Source organism: Ursus americanus, chromosome 26 (genome assembly GCF_024610735.1).
Source record: "Ursus americanus isolate L20-20 chromosome 26, mUrsAme1.1.p, whole genome shotgun sequence".
NCBI lineage: Eukaryota > Metazoa > Chordata > Mammalia > Carnivora > Ursidae > Ursus > Ursus americanus.
Window position 1 is genome coordinate 630,910 of NC_142152.1, and position 20,966 is coordinate 651,875.

The window sequence follows — 20,966 nt, forward strand, 5'->3', positions numbered from 1 at the left end:
AACAGATAAAGCCCTGTTTGAAATATTATAAAGGCACTCTACCCATATGACAATTTGCACTGAGCTAGATTTTCATTATATAATTACATTAACTGTGTATTTTTCAACTACTGGAGCCATAGAAGTTAATAATTTTCTTTTCATTCTCACAATTATGATAATGAAATGTGCAAATATGATAATGAAATGTGCAAGAAGCCTTAAATTCCTTCATGGATATTTTATTAAATTTTATACCTATAACTCAAATATCTGAGGAAAAAACCCTGATCAATAGCAACAAATTCATCAAAATATTCTTTGTGTCAGAATTCAATACAGAGCCAATAATTTCTTACCATTTCAAGGGCATCATGCAGAGTACTGGATAAGCTATCATTTAGGTTCATCAGATACAGTCCCTCATCTCCTAAAACTAGAAGTTACATTGTAAAAATTTAGAAAACAGAACATAAACCTAGTAAATAATCTGACCATAAAGCCATAGAACATTACATTCAAATGAATACAATAAAAACACTGTTCATAAATAATAATTCACAAGCTACTCAATCTCATCAGTTTTTTTTTAAGTACATTTTATAACAAAGATGAGATTTTCGTTTTACCTACTAGCTTGTCGGAAATTAAAAAGAACTATAGATATTAATGGTAACTATGAAATTGAGAAAGAGGCACTCCTAAATACTACTGATGTAATTAAAAACTGATTAAAATTAAAAACCGGTTAACCTTTCTAAAGAGTATGTTGGCAACGTATCACTATTTTAAAGGTGCATATTCTGATCCAGCAATTCCACTTCTAGACATGTATTCTAATGAATTTAACAGATAGGTGCACAAAGTGTGTGTGTAAGAATGGTTGCCGGAGAGTTATGTATAGTATGGAAATACAGAAAGCAATTTACATGCTGACCATTATGGCATGTTTTAATAGACTACACACAACTAAAAAAATGAGGTACAGCTATATGTATTGATATAGAAAGATGTCCACAATATATTATTAGGTAAAAAATTCAGGCTTCAAACAATATATATAGTATGATCCTATATTTAAAGGTAAAAATACACACACACACAAATACACAAGTATGCGTATTTAGGTATCTACATCTGTATAGAAAACACCAGACTGGAAGAGTATACCCCAAACTATTAAAAGTGATATTATTTCTGGAAGGTGAGATTTATGAGCAAGATTTTACTTTCTGAAATTAAGGCACAGAAAAGTTAACTTGCAGAGTCCATATTCTTTCTATTATACCATGTTTAATCCTGAAAATTAAGTAAAAACACTTGACATAGGAAAGTATTACTTAGGAATTATAATAATCTAACCAGTGAAATCAATTGATACAAGGTAACTTACTCTTGGGAGCCACTCTTCGACCACAGTTGAATAAAATCTCTCCTTCAGAGATAGGTCTATCTAAAGTCTCAGTGTCAGTGACGGTAACACTCAAGGTGCTCTCCATTGCTGATGAATCGGAACCCGGCATCTGTGTGGGGGAAGGGGCCTTGGTGCCAGTAGGAAGTGGTGTAAACGGAATTGGAAGTTCTGGAGGTGCCGGCTGAGCAGGGAAATCCACACTCTCAGGTTCTTCTTCCTTGGCCACAGACATTACACTAAGAAGAAAAAGACATATTTTGAACTTAATACGTCACTGAAGGCCTATATTAATTTTTATATTAAAAAAAAACAGATTCAAAGGCCTCCTTTAGAAAGTATTTCTATAATCTGCACTACTATAATTACCAAGATTCATTTTTCCAAAATTGTTTTCATACTTTAATCATAGACCATCTTGAAAGTTCTACCATCTCTAAAATAAATCTGTACGGTAATATAAAAGTTAACTGATCAGCGTAAATGAAGATTCACTCTGGGGAGAAATAGCTTTCTATTTTACTCACAATATTATAACAATATATATTTTAATCAGTTTCACAAAAAATGTTTTAAAAAAGAACTGAAGGCATAAATAAATCTGGTGAAAATTTTAAAAACTTGAAGTTTATGAAACTTCTTTCTACTAAAGGATAAAGTAGCTTGTGGTTTATAAAGCTTCATCATTTCTGATGTTTTCAATGGATCATCTACGCCAACTTAAGATGAAATGCAGTTACTGAAAGTGAATATATTATCATTTACATAGCTCTCGGGTGAAGTTCTTCTTGAAGAGAGTTAGGATTCTCTTCTTCCAGTGGCAGGTCTCCATCGCTCCACGGCTTAGGAAGCTCTGGGCTGGAGAGCTTCAATTTCTCCATGGAAATCTCTGACAAAGTTGGGGAAAAAGCTGCTGCAGGAGGAGGGGTAGTAGCAGGGGTAACCGCTGGGGTATTAACAAGGGTGATGGCAGGTGTATCATTTCCTAAAGATTTTTTGTTTAAAAAGAAATTAAAAGATAAAAGTCAGTAAACAACTCCATAGGAAGGCGAAATATGTTGTTTCAGGAATTTCTTAACATTTTGGTGTACAAATAATAGCAATAATTAATAATAATAATAATGGCCATTAATGGGAAAATTCCGAAATTTAGTAAAGTCTAAAAATAATCTTTAAAAGACCTATCACTTTTACACTGCCATGAACTTAAAAGTAGTCTTTTTAAAAAAAGATTTTATTTATTTATTTGAGAGAGAGAGAGAGCACGAGTGGGGTGAGGGGCAGAGGGAGAATCAGATTCCCCGCTGAGCAGGGAGCCCGATGCAGGATTCCGGGATCATGACCTTAGCTGAAGGCAGATGTTTAACCGACTGAGCTACCCAGGCGCTCCTGAACTTAAAAGTAGTCTAGGTGTGTATTAGATCCTATACATTTTTTTAACAGTTTTTTTTTTTTTTAAGACGCTTTATTTTTTTAAGTAATCTCTAAGCCCAGTGTGGGGCTTGAACTTATAACCTTAAGATCAAGAGTCGCATGCTCTCCTGACTAAGGCAGCCAGGTGCCCCTAGATCATATACTTTAAAAAGTGGCAACCAATTTCTCAGTTTCCTTACAAGAAAAAATGATTTACTAAAACCTAATAAGCAGGGGCGCCTGGGTGGCACAGCGGTTAGGCGTCTGCCTTCGGCTCAGGGCGTGATCCCGGCGTTATGGGATCGAGCCCCACATCAGGCTCCTCTGCTATGAGCCTGCTTCTTCCTCTCCCACTCCCCCTGCTTGTGTTCCTTCTCTCGCTGGCTGTCTCTATATCTGTCGAATAAATAAATAAAATCTTAAAAAAAAAAAAAACCTAATAAGCAAAAGGTATGTGGATACTAATCTATAAAACATAAAATAAATCATGTAATCCTAGGTAATAGTTATTAGATGAAAACTGACGTACAGAAATAAGGTTTCTACCTTTCTCAGCAAATATTTCTTTCGCAGGAATAGCTAAATCATGATCTGAACCACAGGGAGAAGAATCTGGAGTTTTTACTAACACACGCTCCTTAGGAAGTGATGAAGGTGAGAGAGGAGGAGTTGGCTGTGGGGTAGCCACTGGGGTACATACTCTTGCCTAAAATAAATAAAATAAGATATCAATATCACCCAAATAAAGATAATGTAAAACAATGAAATGAGCTCATTCAGAGATTACAGAGAATTTAAATGAATGGGGAAGAAATGGAGCCCTACCTTGAACTTCTAGCTGTTAGTTTCAAGACTAGCCTGCAGAGAGCCTCAGGCTATTGAAATAGCTCTGCCTCTGAAGTAGGCCCCAAAGAAATCTAAGGCTCCCTCTTCTAATACAGAGAGGAAAATACAGTGAATATGCAGCTGAAGATCAAATGCAAACACAAGCTGGGTAGGCCATGTAATAGAAAGGAAGTATTTTAACTGACAAGGTATCAAAGAACAGCCTTTAAGCACAAAAGCACAGAGCTTGTAAAAAGCAATGGAAGGATAAGAAAAAGCAGGGGGGTGGCTAAAATGAAGATAATATGGAGATGGAAAATACTGAGAAAGGTAAAAGTAAACACTTTAAAATGGATTTGTTAAATAGGTAATTATTCAATTTAAAAAGCTACAAAAGAAAGTGCGAATTAAGTCTCCGTTCCTAGCCGTATCCTGTCTACCTAATTCCCTTCCCCAGAGTCATCAAATGTAATTTTGACTGAAGACATTTCATATGTGTATAGATTATCTGTGGGATAACTTCCTAAAACTGGGACTGCTTGGTTAAAGGGTTAATTGCATTTATAATTTAAATACATATTGCCAAATTTCCCTCTGCAGGGTTATACTATTGTACACTAACCACAAGAAGGTGTGAGAACTCCCATTTCTCCAAAGTTTTCTACACAATGTCATTATCAAACTTCTAGCATTTTACCAATCTAATAAGTAAAAATGAGGTTTCAGTGATTTTTTTCTTATTATCAGTGATATTGACCATTTTTTATATATGTATATGGGCCATTTGTATTTCTTTTGTGTGCATGAACTGTCTAGACATGTCTTTTACCTATTTTCAAATACATTGTCTTTTTTCTCCTCATTCTAAAACATGGGTACACAGGAGGATAATTAGTCTTTACTCTGATTCTACGTTGAAAATTGATATGTACTTTTATTTAATCTTTTTTAAAAGATTTTAATTTATTTATTTGTCAGAGAGAGAGACAGCAAGCGAGCACAAGCCAGGGGAGCGGCAGGCAGAGGGAGAAGCAGGATCCCCACTGAGCAAGGAGCCTGATGCGGGACTCAATCCCAGAACCTTGGGATCATGACCTGAGCCGAAGACAGATGCTTAACCAACTGGGCCACTCAGGCGCTTGATACGCAATTTTAAAATCGTGAAGCATATTAGAAATTCTACGGCACTGCTTAATAATTAGCATATTCTCAGCCTTTCTTTCTTTCCTCTTGACTACACAAACTACAGAATTAGAGCACTGTTTTCAAATATAATGCTACTGACCATCACCATGAGAGAATTTGAAGGTATTCTAATTAGTATTGGTAATGGATAATGATGATAGACAATTAGTTATTGAGTACTAAATTCCAGACACTAGATTAAGCTCTTTTCATTCATCATCTCACTATATCTTCCACAAAATCTTGGCTAAGATGGTAACAGTATCATAAAGGTGTCAATTCTCTCCAAATTAAACCAATCAAAATCAGATCAATTCCCATAAAAACCCCAAAAAAATCTTTCATGGCACCTGAAAACTAAATTTTAATGTATATTTGGAAGATCAAAGGGCCCAGAAAAGTCATGACAATTCTGAAGATAATGAACAATATGGCAGTGGGGGAAGGGAGCTTGCCTTCCTAGCTACTCCGTAAGCAGATTTTGGTAAAGTCTTGGTTATTTAAACTCTATGTATTTTCTCTATTATATATATCAAACTAAAGCAACAGAGCTGAGGGTTCAAATTCAGATCTCCCCAACTCCTAAGTCCATGCTCTTAACAATTGTATATACTGCCTATTCAAACTGATTTTTCTACATTTTCTCATTCAATCACCCTCATGACAGTATATGCAGTATACAGGCAGAAAATATACCAACGTAAAGCCATAACCCTGACAACATTGCACTGAATACATGACCAATGAGCTAAAAAAGACCAAAACCATGTACCAAATCACATCACGCTGATTACATTATACCAATCTCTATAAAATTCAAATATGTAACTTTATGTTTATACCTCAAATGAGGTAGTTTAAATATTTCACCTACATAAACTGATGTCCTCGTGATCTACAGAATCAGAAGTGACTACAAAGTTTTAAACAGCTGGCAGTAGTAGAGAGTCTATTTTGGTTTTGTATAATTCCATGCTCCTATAATAGATCAGAAACTATTTAGCATAGTAAGGCTGATGAAACAAACAACAAAAGTCCCTAAAAATATATTTACTTTTAAAGATTAAAAAGAGCAGTTGATATAATAACCAAAAGTAATGTGTGAACATTAGCTATATTTTGAATTTTTAAAAAATCCATAAAGGATATTTGTTGAACAACAGGGAAATTTGAATACAGACTCTGTATAACATAATATTAATGTTTCAATGTTAAATTTCTTCAGGAGTATGATGATGGCATTTTGATTATGTAATAAAGTACCTCGTTCTTAGGAGATACTACTGACGCTTTCAGAAGTGAAATGTCATGATATCTGCAACTTTCAAATGATTTTTAAATATACAACATACAAAGACAGATAAAATATGTCAAAAAGTTATCAATTGGTAAATATTAGATAAAGGGTACATAAACATTCATTGTATTATACTTTCAACTTTTCTATAGATTTAAAATTTTTTAAAGTAAAATGCTGGGGAAAATATTACTATATCATAGCAACAAAAAATCGATGTCCACCACAAACTATGATATTATGATACCTAATTTAAAATTTGTCCATCTTACTGTTTTTTAATAAATGTATCAAAAATTCCCAGGACTCCAAGTCATGAAAGGAGAGTCACTCCTACCGGCAAGTATGTGTTGCTTGCTGAAACATCCCCAGAAACACTTGTAGCCACAGGACCTTGCTTCTTGGCTTCTCTGTCACCCAGCATGATAGCAATGGTCTCACCAAGAGCCTCATTCACAAAATGGCTAATCATGTCTGAATTCACAGGAACCCCAGCATCAACAAAAAGCTGGAGGGCACCACTGCTTGTTCCTTCCACTAAAAAAAAAAAAAAGAAAGAATTTCAGTATAAGTGTGCAAGAAACATGCCTGCAATCCAAATCTTAATTCTTAAAATTTTAGAGATACAAACATATTTGTATAAAGGGGAAGGAGGAAGAATAAAAATACAAAATTACTTATTATAAAAGAGAATAAGATGATAACTCACATAATGAACACCCTCTTTAACAAACCAAAAAGGGGAGGAAAACACCCAGCTGAAAACTTTACTTACATGGCCTCTTCCTTACCACTTCAGAATTTAGTGATAAAAAGGACTTGCATACACATTAAATGTTCTCATCTGAAAACAACCCACATTTCCAAGAACAGGGCAATAGGAAACCCTACGACAAATCTTGGTCAAAACACAAAGACACAGGGGCACCTGGGTGGCTCAGTCAGTTGAGTGTCTACCTTTGGCTCAGGTCATGGCCCCAGGGTCCCGGGATCGAGCCCAGAGATGTGCTCCCTGCCCAGTGGAGAGCTTGTTTCTCCCTCTCCCTCTGCCCCTCCCCTCCACTCCTGCTCTCTCTCTCGCACTCTCTCTCTCAAATAAATCTTTAAAATAAATAAATAAATAAATACATGAATAAATAAAAAATAAGACACAAAGATCCAATGACTGTGGGGGATTTTAGAGAAATAGTAGCTGCTTCATAAATATGAAGACAAACCTTCCTTCCTTCTAGTTTCAGGTACATCAGCAAGTGTCTGATTTTGGCTCAGGTCATGATCTCAGGGTCCTGAGATAGAACCCCTCATCGAGCCCTGTGTCAGGCCCCAGGGTGGGCTCTGCACTTAGTGGGAAGTCTGCCCCTCCCCCCGGTCATGCTCATGAGCATGCTCTTTCTTTCTCTCTCAAATAAATAACATCTTTAAAAAAAGAACAAATTCGAAGAACTCACACAATCCAATTTCAAGACTTATTTTTAAATTACAATAATGTGTGGTATTGACATAAAAATAGACTTATAGATCAAGGGACAGAACAGAAAGCCCAGAAACAGATCCATACATAGTCAACTGATTTTCAACAATAGTGTCAAGGCAATTCATTGGTAGAAAGGATAACCTTTTCAACAAATAATGCTAAAACAATTGGATATCCTTATACTGAAAAAAAATTTTCGTGTATGGTCTAAAGTAGGGATCAAAATTAACTCAAGATGTACCATAAACCTAAATGCATAGTCTGAAGCTATACATCTTCTAGAAGAAAACATAGGAGAAAAGATTAATGATCTTTAGAAAAATTCATAAATAATATGTCAAAAACCACAAACTATAAAAGGAAAATTGATAAATTAAAATTCATCAAAATTAACCTTTTGGTTTTCTTTTTCTTTCCTTTTTTTTTTTTTTTAAGATTTTATTTATTTATTTGAGAGAGACCAAGAGTGAGAGAGCACAAGCAGGGGGAGCCACAGAGGGAGAGGCTGAGGGAGAGGGAGAAGCAGGCTCCTCACCCAGCAGAGAGCCCAATGCAGGGTTCAATCCCAGGACCCCAGGATCATGACCTGAGCTGAAGGCAGATGCTTAACTGGCTGAGCCACCCAGGTGCCCCAACCTTTTGTTTTTCAAAAGATAATGCTGAGGGGGCACCTGGGTGGCTCAGATGGTTAAGCGTCTGCCTTCAGCTCAGGTCACCATCTCCGGGTCCCCCCCACATTAGGCTCCCAGCTCAGTGGGGAGTCTGCTTCTCCTTCTCCCTCTGCCTCTCGCCCTGCTTGTGCTCTGTCTCTCTCAAATGAATAAAATAAAACCTTTAAAAATAAAAAAAGATAATGCTGAGAAAACAAAAAGGCACGATACAAATTAGGAAAACATATTTGCAGAACGTATCCAATAAAGGACTTGCATCCAGAATAAATAAAGAACTCTTACAACTAAGTAATAGGAAGACATAAACCTCAACTTAAAAATGGGCAAAAGATTTAAAAGGACATTTTGCCAAAGTAAGTGTACAGGTGGCAAACAAGCACATTAAAAAAACGCACATCATTAGTCATTAGGAAAATGCAAATAAATGAGGTATCTCTACATGCTTACAGAATGTCTACAATCAAAACACTGACAACACCGAGTGCTGGTGAGAATGTAGAGCAACTGGAGTGCTCATGCACTGCTGGCTGGGAATACAAAATAGAGCAGCAGCTCTAAAAACATTGAGCAGTTTCTTATAAAGTGAAACATCTATTTACCATATGACCAAGAGAAATTAAAAGATGTGTCTAAAAGATTTGCTTGGAAATATCCATCTCATAGCTTTATTTATAATAGCCCCAAACTAAAAGACTACAAATTTCCACCAACTGGTAAATGGGTTAACAAATGATAGATCCATACAATGTAATAATACTACAGGCATAAAACATGATTGTCAAAGCCTTATGCTAAATAAAGGCAGGCACAAAGGCTACATATTATACGACTACATATATATAAAATTCTAGTAAAGGCAAAAATCTGCTAGAAAGCAGATCAGTGGCTGTTATGGCCCAGTAGGTGTGGGAGGGGTGAGGAACTGACTACAAAGTGGCATGAATGAACTTTTTGGAATGATGGAAGTGTTTTTCTCTATCATGATTGTGTGGCTAATACACAGTCGTGTTTATTTATCAAAACTCATCAAACTACACACTTAGAATTGGTGAATGTTATGGCAAGTCAACTATACCTCAAAAAAGCTGATGAAAAAGGAAGGGGGTAAAGAGGAAAGAAGGGGGAAGAAAAGGAAGAAGAAGGAAGGAAAGAAGACAGAAGAAGAACAGGAGGAAGGATAAAAAGAAGAGAATGATTGGGTTCCGTAAAGAGGCTCAATCGTCCATTCAGCGGATACCTAAAGTCTTACTAGGTGTCAAAGGCTAGACGCTAAAGGAGAAACATCCGTAATCCTGAGTAATTTATAGTCTAGTGAAACAGATATGTAAGCCAATCGTAATCCAATCTGATAGTTCCCATACCAAAGATATATACAAAATGCTATGGGAAGTAATAGATTTGGGGCGGGAGGGATGGAAGGATAGAATAATCTGAATGCTGCAGTATGAAATGCGGTATGAAATACGGAGGTGAGAGAAAACTTACCTCCACTATAGAGAACAGGGAAACGATATTGGAAGTAAGACCCTATCTTTTGTCAGCCAAGGAATACCTGACCCCTAAAATATATAAACCCATGACTTGAAGGTTTTATCTTTTTTTTTAAAGATTTATTTATTTATTTGTGAGAGAGAGCACACGTGTGCAGGGAGGGGCAGAGGGAAAGAGAATCTCAAGCAGACTCCCCACTGAGCACAAAGCCCAATGTGGGGCTCTATCCTACAACTCATGAGATCATGACCTGAGCCGAAATCAAGAGCTCAGTTGCTCAACCAACTGAGCCATGCAAGTGCCCCAAGGTTTTATCTTTCAATACCAAAAAAAAGTAAAAGTTTCCATTTCACTTACCGATGCCAGAAGTCAATGGTTCACTTGCCTCACTGACTGAAGCGCTGACATTGGGTATGGCTTGTTGTTGGATTGGAAAGAGCCCAGAGATAATTCTTGACATTATTTCTTGTTCTACCCTGGGGAATAAAAGTTGAGAATTCCTAAATTTGATTGAATGTATAAGGTGTTAGAAATAACACCCTTAAAAATAAACTTTACCCATGGACACAAACATTTACATGTGGAAGTAGTAATTCTGAAAGTTGACTCTGGAAAGAAAAAATAAATGTAACTCCCAGTGAAATAAGCCACATGAAACAGAATCTCCCTTTGGGAGACAAATTTAAATTTGATTCAATAAACTTGCTGATTAGTCTAATGAAAAGTTTAACAGACCTCTTAAATTCATAATAAAGTTTAGGTCTAGGATTATCTGACATATCATGCACCTAAAATGTTGGGTTCCCTGCTCTGAAAGCACCCACACAAAAGCACACAAGAGCAGAGTTAGAAAAAAAGTCCAACTGCCCTCTCTTCAAAGAAATAAATATATAGACTGCAATACAGGTAGTTTCCCTCTTAAAAAGGAAAGACAATTTATTTCCAAGGTCATTTTTAGGAAATTAAAGAGGAAGGAGAGGTGGAAGGAAAAGGGGAACACAATCGGAGACCACTTCTGTACATTTCTTTAGAGCATCTAAGAGGCTGATGAAAAATTATTATACACGTAATAGATACTACTTGTAGAGAAATTAGAAAATATATGTTAAAAAAATAGATAAGGCTCATACGTAATCCCAGATTCAGAGATAAACACAACTAACAATTTGGTATATGTTTTTCAAATTTCTTCCTATGCACATTTATTTCTGTTGTTATTGTTGTTGTTGTGTTTGTTTCGGTTTTTTTTTTGAGAGAGAGAGTGCACAAGCGAGCGGGGGTGGGCAGTCAGGGGTGGAAAGGGGCAGAGGGAGAGGGGGAGAGAGAATCTTAAGCTGACTTCACACCCAGCACAGAGCCCAAAGTGGGGCTCGATCTCACGACCCTGAGATCATGACCTGAGCTGAAATCCAGAGTTGGACACTTAACCAACTGAGCCACCCAGGTGCCCCTGCACATTTATTTTTGAGTAAGTTCTTGTAATTATTATTTTTCAACATCATTAATTATTATTAATATCGTTCAACATCATTAAATATTCTTCTAAGTTTAATCTTGATAACTATTACTATTCAGTTTAGTTTATTCCATAACTTAAAGTTTCTCACAGGTAAAAACAGGGATAAAAACAGAGTTCATAAGTTTATAGAAGTAACAAGCAGAACGCCTTGTTATGGTAAGTACTGCATGTGCTAAGTAGTCTGTGGCTGAGTAGCAGAACCATAATTATTTCCTTAGGAATTTCTGGAAGTGAATCACTGGATTAAAGAAAATGTACATTAAAAAAAAAAAGAACATGTACATTTTTAAAGCTTTTGTTACTTAACAACAGCCTCTTTTGCTATAATAGCCTACATACAAATATGCAAGAAAAGAAACAATGCCTTCAACAACGAGTTAAACCCTCACATTACATCAAATAGTTCCCAGTAACTGTAGCAAAGGAAAAGTTTAATAAACAAAAAGAGAGAAGGAAGATTTTCAACTAAAACTTAGTATTTTCTATTTATATCTGCTACTATGATTCTGTTCACACCAACATCACTATAAACTCACCACTGAATTAAGCCATTTTCCAATGTTTCTTTTCTCTGAATTACTTTATCCAGAACATCAGTAGTGGGCTGAAGTGTAGAAGCAACTGGCGGAAATGGTGGACCATTGTATTCTGTAGAAACAACTTTAACACTTCTGTTAAACTCCAGAATTGGTTCAGAGTGTTCTGGAATTTCATCACGAGTTTCCTCTTGCTGGTAATATAAAAACAAACCTATCATGTTCCTGTATCTGTTTAGCATTTACTGAGTGACCAGTGTAGACAGAAACTCAGGTCGGTAAATTAACCAACACATCTCTATTAATCAAGAGCCTTTCTAATTAGGTGGCATCGTGTTATTTATAATATACACATTTGTCATACAAATTGCCTTGAAGAAACCTTAATTATACAATTATTTTGTCTGTTTAAAACCCAATGTTGATTTTAAGCAGTCATAAAACAAACTAGATAACTTAGTTTTCCTGCATAAAACATTAACATTTCCCTCTAGAAGTTTATTATCTTAATTTATTATCATAATAAAACTGATGCTTCCAAATATCACTGCTTCCGCTTTCTGCACTTATAAGAAGGTATATGGGAAATCTCTGTACTTTCATCTCATTTTTGTTCATTTTAGAACCTGAAACTGCTCTAAAAATATTATTATATATACATATAATAAAGTCTTTAAAGATAATCACATGGAAGAATATTGCTAGAAAAGTAATTTCTCATGATTTCTAAGCTTTGTTACCTGTATGATATCGATTACTTCATCAAAGTTCGTTCCTGGAAACTTCACCTCTTCTTCATCTACGTTTTTAAGTTCTGGGGTCTAAAAAAGCATTTTCAAAAAGATTTTGTTGTGCTTAATATCTTCTTAATTTATACATAATTTATCATAACACCCATAACATAAGCTTGTAATTACATGGCCTTACTTTTTTATTTTAATATCCTGTTTAGAACTGATTTCATTAAATAAATGAAATCCAAGATAGTACCCAAGCCATCACATTTCATTTCGATAGCTATCAAAAATTAAATATAAGTTTTTGTTAATGACTCCATCAGCAATGCAACTTAAGTCAATTGATCAGGTTGATCAGAAACAGGCTCCTCACTGAGCAGGGAGCCCAACGTGGGGCTCGATCCCAGGACCCCAAGATCATGACCTGAGCCAAAGGCAGATGCTTAACCGACTGATTCACCCAGGTGCTCCTTTTTTACTATTTCTGATCATGAAAAATTGTTGGTGTTCTCCCTCTCCTTAAAACTGTGTCCTCGAGGACCATGTTTGCTTATAACAGATGAAAACTGAGGAAAGCTGCAGTGTTATTTGAGTGTGTAGTAAAGTCAGAGCTTCGTTATTTAATAGCATATAAATACTAGAGAGAAATGCCTATTTCTGCATCATGTCAATACTATATTGACAAAGTAACATCCCAAAACATGAACTCCAAACATAACTATGAAGTTCATATTCAAGAAAACTATAATTTGATTCCTGTTTAAATCAGGTTTCTTCTCCAAAGAGATAGAAATCCTCTCTTCACATATAAGACAATTTAAATTACCAAAAAGCTACACTAGGGATTATCACTTTCACAATGTTTATAAATGTAAGGATCTTAAACAAACTTTCTTTTTCAAGTTCATCAGCAATACTAGATTTATTCTGAATCTTTTCCTTAAAACTTAAATTATAATAGATTATATAATGGAAGACTTTAGATGGAATAATATTAGTTAAACTTCATATTCAAACATTACTCAAAACTATCTGATAAATTTCTGAATACCTGTATCCAGGTTTTCAGAGGAGGACAAGCTTCTTTGGGACTAGGCAGAGAGAGATCGACTTCAGCACTACCATTCGAAATGCTATCAATATCCACATTTGGTAATACCTAAAACAAAACACAACATCCAGCTTTCTGTTCATCATTTTGACTCAAATATTTGTCAGTCTACACATCAATAACATATATTTAACTTTTTATTGAGAAGTCAATGGATAACAATTTGTTTAAGGTATGAAAGCATATTCTACAAAATTTAGAAAATAAAGGGGAACACATAAAATTCTATTAAGATAACTTTATTTTGAATCCTCCCTTTTCTTTTTACTATCCACTTTTTACTATTTATTTCTGATTTTTCATTTTAATCAGGTTATAAGCACCTTTCATGCTCCCATAGAAACTTAATAATTATATTTTAAATAACTACATAATATTTCAACAATATTCATGCCTTAATTATTTAACTATTTTCCTGTTGGTAAACATTTATGATATTGCTAATATTTCCGCTGTTATACATATCACCACAAAAAACTTTTTCATATATATAGGGGGTTTTTTTCCTCTAAAATTCGAATTATTTCATTATGCTAGATAACCAGATATTAGGTTAACTTCCTGAGTCACAGAGCATGAATACTTAAAATTCTTGATAATTAATGCCAAAATGCAGTCCAAATGAGTTCTATTTATGTCATCAAAAAACATAATTAACTCAGCAATAAGTTTTTAAATGGAGTATATTATTATTTTAATTTGCATTATCTAAGTAACTTGAAAGATTTTAATTATTCATTTTCTTGCTCATAAACTGTATTTCCTCTTCTGTAGGGTCCTATTCAGGGTCTTTGAATATTCCTGGATTTGCATCTGCTTTCTTATTAATTTATGGAAGTTTTCAGATTTAAAAATTAATCCTTTCGTATATTCTAATTGTATGTTTTCATTTTTATATAGGAATTTTTTACATTAGCTTCAGTATTAGATTTTATAGATTCAAATCTATTCTTTTATTATATGTAGGTTTTCTTCTCTCATATCCAGACTTAGCTTCAGCTTTGATAAATTATCTTCTAATTCTGCTATTTTTACATTTTACAGCTGTACTTTTTACCTGTTGACTATTTAGAATTCATGTGCCATACAGTGGGAGGTTAGAGTCTAAAACTGATCTATGTTTCATATTATTAAGCAATTACAACATATATTACTTCACTTACAAGACTCCTATTTTCTACTGATACATGAAGTAACTACTAAACATTACATTCTTTTTTTTTTTTTTTTTTAGAGAGAGCACTCAAGTCGGGAGGGGGCAGAGGGAGACAGAAATTTTTTTTTTTTTTAAGATTTTATTTATTTGACAGAGAGAGAGACAGCCAGCGAGAGAGGGAACACAAGCAGGGGGAGTGGGAGAGGAAGAAGCAGGCTCCCAGCGGAGGAGCCTGATGCAGAGCTCGATCCCATAACGCTGGGATCACGCCCTGAGCTGAGGCAGACGCTTAACGACTGAGCCACCCAGGAGCCCCCTGAGCCACCCAGGAGCCCCGGAGAGAGAAAATCCTAAGCAGACTCCATGCCCAGCTCAGAACCCAATGTGTGGCTCAATCTCACAACGCTGAGATCATGACATGAGCTGAAATTAAGAGCTGGACGCTTAACTGACTGAGCCACCCAGGTGCCCCATATTACATTCTTTTTTTAAATAACCAAGGCTATTTCTGAAATACTTCATTGTACAGGTCCAGTACCAAAAAACCTTTTGCTCTTTCAAATATCAAAATGATCCTTAAGTTAAAGAAAACAAACAAAAAATTAAACACATGGTTTGTGTGGGTGGGGGGCTTAAATTACAATTTGACTTAAATTATATATTAACTTAGAAGAATTGACAACTTGAATATTTAATCTTCACATATAAGTTCTCTTTCCATTCATTCAAATCACAGATATATTTTAAGTCACAGTCTTTCTTTTAAAATTAATTATAATATACTGTTCAATTGTTCCCTTTGGAATATCATCATGTCACCTGGATATGAGCCACTGGTTTAGAAAAAGTAGCTTAAATCATACAGAACAAGGATGGAGACATCACGTTAATATCACAGTTTTAAAGAACAGAAGACCCATGATGAAAGCAAAGTTCTCATGAAGCAACATAATAAATTTTAAGTGCTAAAGTTAAGGCAAAGATTTTTTTTTCCTTAAAATTTTCTACTCATGCACCCTGACATACCTGTACAGTAAGCTGAGGAGGATCCTTTTTTCCTGACTTCATTTCTATAACTGCGATGTTAGGTTTCTTTATTTCAGTTTCCATTTTTCGAGATGATGGAGGAATAGAAGTAGTCACTGTTATAGGGTGTGGCTTGTTCACAATTACTCCAGCAGGTGGCATGGAATCACTATTACTTTGGGTTTGTCCTAAAAAGTTTGGGGAAGAGATGAGTCATCTATTTCAGAAATAAAGGGAAAAATCAAATACACAGTTTAGATCTTTATGGCTGAATTCTCTCTCGTCTGGAAAGGAAGTGCCATCCGCAATCACCTTTCCTTCTATTAACACTGCTGTCAACATACTCACCACGTTATCCTTTCAGCAGCGACTCACACTTATCAGGCACTCATATGTGGCAGACACTTCACATACACTATCTAATTTAACCCTCAAAATAAGCCTATGAGGTATTAAGATTATCCACATTTCACAGTTGAGAAAACAGGCTTAGAAACAACATAATTTGCCAAAGGTCATAACTGTAAGTGGCAAAGCCAAGAATAAAGTGTAGTGTGTTATACTGGGTTATTTTTATTCTCAACTCTTATAGAGCAAAAATGGACAGAAATAAAACCAATAACAAAATACTAGTGATTGACTACCAATAAATAGCATGTACTCCCACTATTTGGTAATTATCATAGCTGTCAGCAACTTAGCTTTCACTTCAAAAGTTCCAATTATCTCCTATATTTCAAAATAATGAGGGACAGAACAGTGCACTCTTTAAAAGCATAGACTCTAAAGCCAAACTGACTGGGTTTGGCTCGAATTACACGGCCTTTGACAAATTACTTCATTCCTCTGTGCCTCGGTTTCTTCATCTATAAAACTGGTACATTACCATATGTTTTACAGGGTAGATTAAATAAATTCATATATGTAAAGTGCTTAGATCTGTACCTGGCACACAGCAGGGACTTTATAAGTATTACCTACCACATTAACGGGAGGCATGTTTGAGCAGACACAGCTACCAAGGTGACATGCCATTAAGCCATAAAATAAAAAATGAAAAATTTCCTCTTCTGTTGGAAAATATTCATATTTAAGTCATTCATTAAAATTAAGAAAGAATAGCAAAGACACTAAAAGAAAAAAAAAGCTAACTAGATTTGAAGAACTAGCGTGGAAGCAAAAATAATTTGTTAAATTTTTACATTAATGAGTCTAAGAGACCTCAAATAAGTAAATAACCAACTACTGCTTTAGAATACACAACCTAGCACAGCCTAGTTCCAAAGTACACAAAACAACTTCAAAGTACTTCGCCTAAGACATGATATTAAACCACTTAAAATTTTTGAATTCTTTAATTAGTATGCATATCTATAACATATCTAAACTTTTTTTACTTTGTTTCATCTACAGCAACATATTATAAAATACCAAAGGAATGTTTCCTGTGAGTGAAACTATAGCAGGAACCCGTTATTTCAGAGACTACTCCACGGAGGAAGCCACATTCTGAGGCCCTACCCACAAACACAACACACAGAGGAAAAGGAAGGAGATGATCACGTCATTTGGAAAGTTCTGCCACTGCCAGTAAGAACTGACAATTTACCCTGTGTATTTTGTTGGGACTTACCTAAAAGAATGGCCATAGGAATCAGATGACCTTCCAGTGTACCTGAGAGGGTAGGCATTTCTCTGCTTGGGCTGAACAAGTACTGCTGATCACCGGGCGGCAGCACAGCAGTCACAGAATGTGGTGGTTTGGAATCCCTTTTCACAGCTTTTGTGGCGTAAAAGTCAGTTTGTGTCCTTATTGACTTGACTTTAGTGCCTGTAATAATTACCAGTGGCAGCGATTTTAAAATCTTGTTTGAACATCTATCCAGCTGGAAATACAGTAACTCTTCTTCACAGAAAGATCTCGTTCTATCTAATAAGGTGTAATCACAAGGCCTCAAAATAGAAGTGACACATAAACCAGGGGCTGGCAAAAACTTTCCCTTAAAAGGTCAGAGAGTGAACATATTGGTCTCATGGGCCATGTGGTCCCAGTGACAACATCCCAATTCTGCCACTTACACATGAAAGTAGTCACGCTACAGTCACAGAAAAATGAGAGCTGCTAGGTTCCAATAGTACTTCTAAGAACAGGCAGCTGACTTGTAGGCCATGGTTTCTGAACCCCTGAACAGATGTAGCAACTTGCACAACTACTATGACAAGACCGATTCAATGATTTAATGATAAGGGAAAAAATGTTGAATAAAAGATTGAGAAGAATATTCAGACTGTATTGTTTATTTAACTGCTTACACTTCTTTCCCTGTGGGTACAAAAAGTTAATGATCATATTTGGAATTGGATTTCTTTTCATCCTCTCATTACACCTTTACTCATGACATAATTCTTTTTTTTTTTTTTTAAGATTTTATTTATTTGACAGAGAGAGAGAGACAGTGAGAGAGGGAACACAAGCAGGGGGAGAGGGGGAGGAAGAAGCAGGCTCCTAGAGGAGGAGGACTCCGGGATCACGCCCTGAGCAGAAGGCAGACGCTTAATGACTGAGCCACCCAGGCGCCCCTACTCATGACATAATTCTGAATAACTAGCCTTTATCCTTTGAAATTATGTACAGATGGTCAAATTCTACACCTATTAAAACCTTACAGGAGTTAGTATCATTGTATTTTTTTCTATTCCTATGAATAGAATTACATTACATCCTGAATTCTTTTTTTTTTTTAAGTTCATTTATTTATTTATTTATTTTAGTAATCTCTGCACTTAATGTGGGGCTCAAACTCACAACCATGAGATCAAGAGTCGGGTGCTCTTCCAACTGAGCCAGGCAGGTACCCCTGAATCCTGAATTCTTAAAAACTCAGAAATTTGTCTGATTTCTATGGAACCTGAGGAAAGTGAACAAAAGTATAAAGGAGAAGAAACTATTTTGTAAATAAATTCCTGACATTACTACATTTTTACTTTTAATATGGGAGTAATTTTATGAATCTAGACTTTTATTTTTTTTTATTATTTTTTTTTAAAGATTTTATTTATTTATTCGACAGAGATAGAGACAGCCAGTGAGAGAGAGAACACAAGCAGGGGGAGTGGGAGAGGAAGAAGCAGGCTCATGTGGGGCTCGATCCCATAATGCCAGGATCACGCCCTGAGCCGAAGGCAGACGCTTAACCGCTGTGCCACCCAGGTGCCCCTGAATCTAGACTTCGTGATTCCAGGAAGAAACATTTTAGTACCACATCTATATTTTTTCATTCTGTTGTCTTGTATTCATTCATTCAGTTAAATGAATTTTTTTCCTTGAATGTTCATTTAAAATATATGTTTTCAGCATTTCATAGGCATTGCTCCAGACACAGGAAATACAGTACTGAATAAACCAACTGTGCTCATAGAGTTTACAGTCTAGTAAGGAAAACAATCAATAAACAAAAATATAACATCAGACCTTTTTCCAAAGAAGGCATACATGGCCAATAGACATATGAAAAGTTGCTAATATCACCCATCATCAGGGAAATGCAAGTCAAAACTACAGTGAGATTACCACCTTACTCCTGTTAGAATGGCTAAAATAAAAAACACAAGAAATAAGTGAATGTGGAGAAAAAGAAATCCTCATGCACTGTTAGCAGGAATGTAAATTGGTATAGCCACTGTGGAAAACAGTATGAAGTTTCCTCAAAAATTAAAAATAGAAATACCATATGATCCAATAATTCTATTATTTACCAAAGAAAATGAAAACACTAATTTGAAAAGATATATGTATCCTATGTTTACTGTAGCATTATTTAGAATAGCCAAGATATGGAAGCAACTTAAATGTCCATCGATAAACAAGTGGATAAAGATGTGGTGTATACATGCAGTGGAATATTATGCAGCCATAGAAAAGGAGATTGTGCTATTTGAGAAAACATGGATGGACCTACGGGGTATTGTTCTAAGTGAAATAACTCAGACTGAGAAAGAGAAATACCATATGATTCCACTTAAAAGAGGAATCTAAAAGCAAACAAAGGGGCGCCTGGGTGGCACAGCGGTTAAAGCGTCTGCCTTCGGCTCAGGGCGTGATCCCGGCGTTATGGGATCGAGCCCCACATCAGGCTCCTCCACTATGAGCCTGCTTCTTCCTCTCCCACTCCCCCTGCTTGTGTTCCCTCTCTCGCTGGCTGTCTCTATATCTGTCAAATAAATAAATAAAATCTTAAAAAAAATAAATAAATAAATAAATAAAATAAAAGCAAACAAAAAGCAGAATCAAGTCAGTCAGAGAAAGACAAATACCCATATAACTTCATATGTGGAATTTATTTTTTGTATGTGGAATTTAAGAATCAAAACAGATGAACACGGGGAAAGGGAAGGGAAAATAAAATAAGATGAAAACAGAGAGGGAGACAACCGTAAGACACTCTTAACTCTAGGAAACAAACCGAGGGTTGCTGGAGGGGCGGTGGGTGGGGGGCTGGGAAAACTGGGTAATGGGTGTTAAGGAAGGCACTTGATGTAATGAGCACTGAGTGTTATATAAGACTGATGAATCACTGACCTCTACCTCTGAAATTAATAATGCGGTATAGGTTAACTAAACTGACTTAAAAAACAAACAAGTAAACACAGAAGAAAATACCAGAAATTTACCAAATTTGGTAGACAGATTACAGAGGATATATTTTCTTATAAAGTTTTCTGTATTTTCTATATTTTTGAAATTTAAAATAATAAATAAAATATAAAATTATTAATCTTCTGTTACAAGAGGAAATGTCTATAGCAAGGATAGACAATTATTCTACTGAGGCCTCAATCCCATAGAAAAATTTTTATTTTTGCTTTGAATGCTCAATAAAGTTTTCTTTATTAAAAAAACCCACAGAATCAGACCTATACATACAGATAATAAACATAGTTGCCAGAGGGGAAGTGGGTAGGGGGTGAATAAAATAGGTGAAGGGGAGTGAGAGATCCAGTCTTCTAGTAATGGAATGAATAACTTATGGGAATAAAAGGCAGAGCATAAGGAATATAATATGTACAGGACAGATGGTTGCTACACTTCTGGTAAATGAAGCATAACGTAAAACCTTGTCAAATCACTAAGTTGT

General features: G+C 35.5%; 1 protein-coding gene across 5 annotated transcripts in view; it reads right to left on the bottom strand.

Moving 5' to 3' along the window:
- KIAA0586 (KIAA0586 ortholog) overlaps positions 1 to 20,966 on the bottom strand; it is a 116,475-nt gene that overhangs the window by 64,241 nt on the left and 31,268 nt on the right. For all 5 annotated transcript variants that reach the window (XM_045810360.2, XM_045810361.2, XM_045810358.2 and 2 more), the window contains exons 16-26: positions 17,465 to 17,662; positions 15,832 to 16,019; positions 13,590 to 13,697; positions 12,542 to 12,622; positions 11,802 to 11,995; positions 10,104 to 10,222; positions 6,448 to 6,647; positions 3,350 to 3,509; positions 2,156 to 2,375; positions 1,373 to 1,629; positions 339 to 415 (exon numbers count right to left, since the gene is read on the bottom strand). In XM_045810360.2, the coding sequence (XP_045666316.2) occupies positions 339 to 415; positions 1,373 to 1,629; positions 2,156 to 2,375; positions 3,350 to 3,509; positions 6,448 to 6,647; positions 10,104 to 10,222; positions 11,802 to 11,995; positions 12,542 to 12,622; positions 13,590 to 13,697; positions 15,832 to 16,019; positions 17,465 to 17,662 (1,802 nt within the window). The remainder of the gene's footprint in view (positions 1 to 338; positions 416 to 1,372; positions 1,630 to 2,155; positions 2,376 to 3,349; positions 3,510 to 6,447; positions 6,648 to 10,103; positions 10,223 to 11,801; positions 11,996 to 12,541; positions 12,623 to 13,589; positions 13,698 to 15,831; positions 16,020 to 17,464; positions 17,663 to 20,966) is intronic.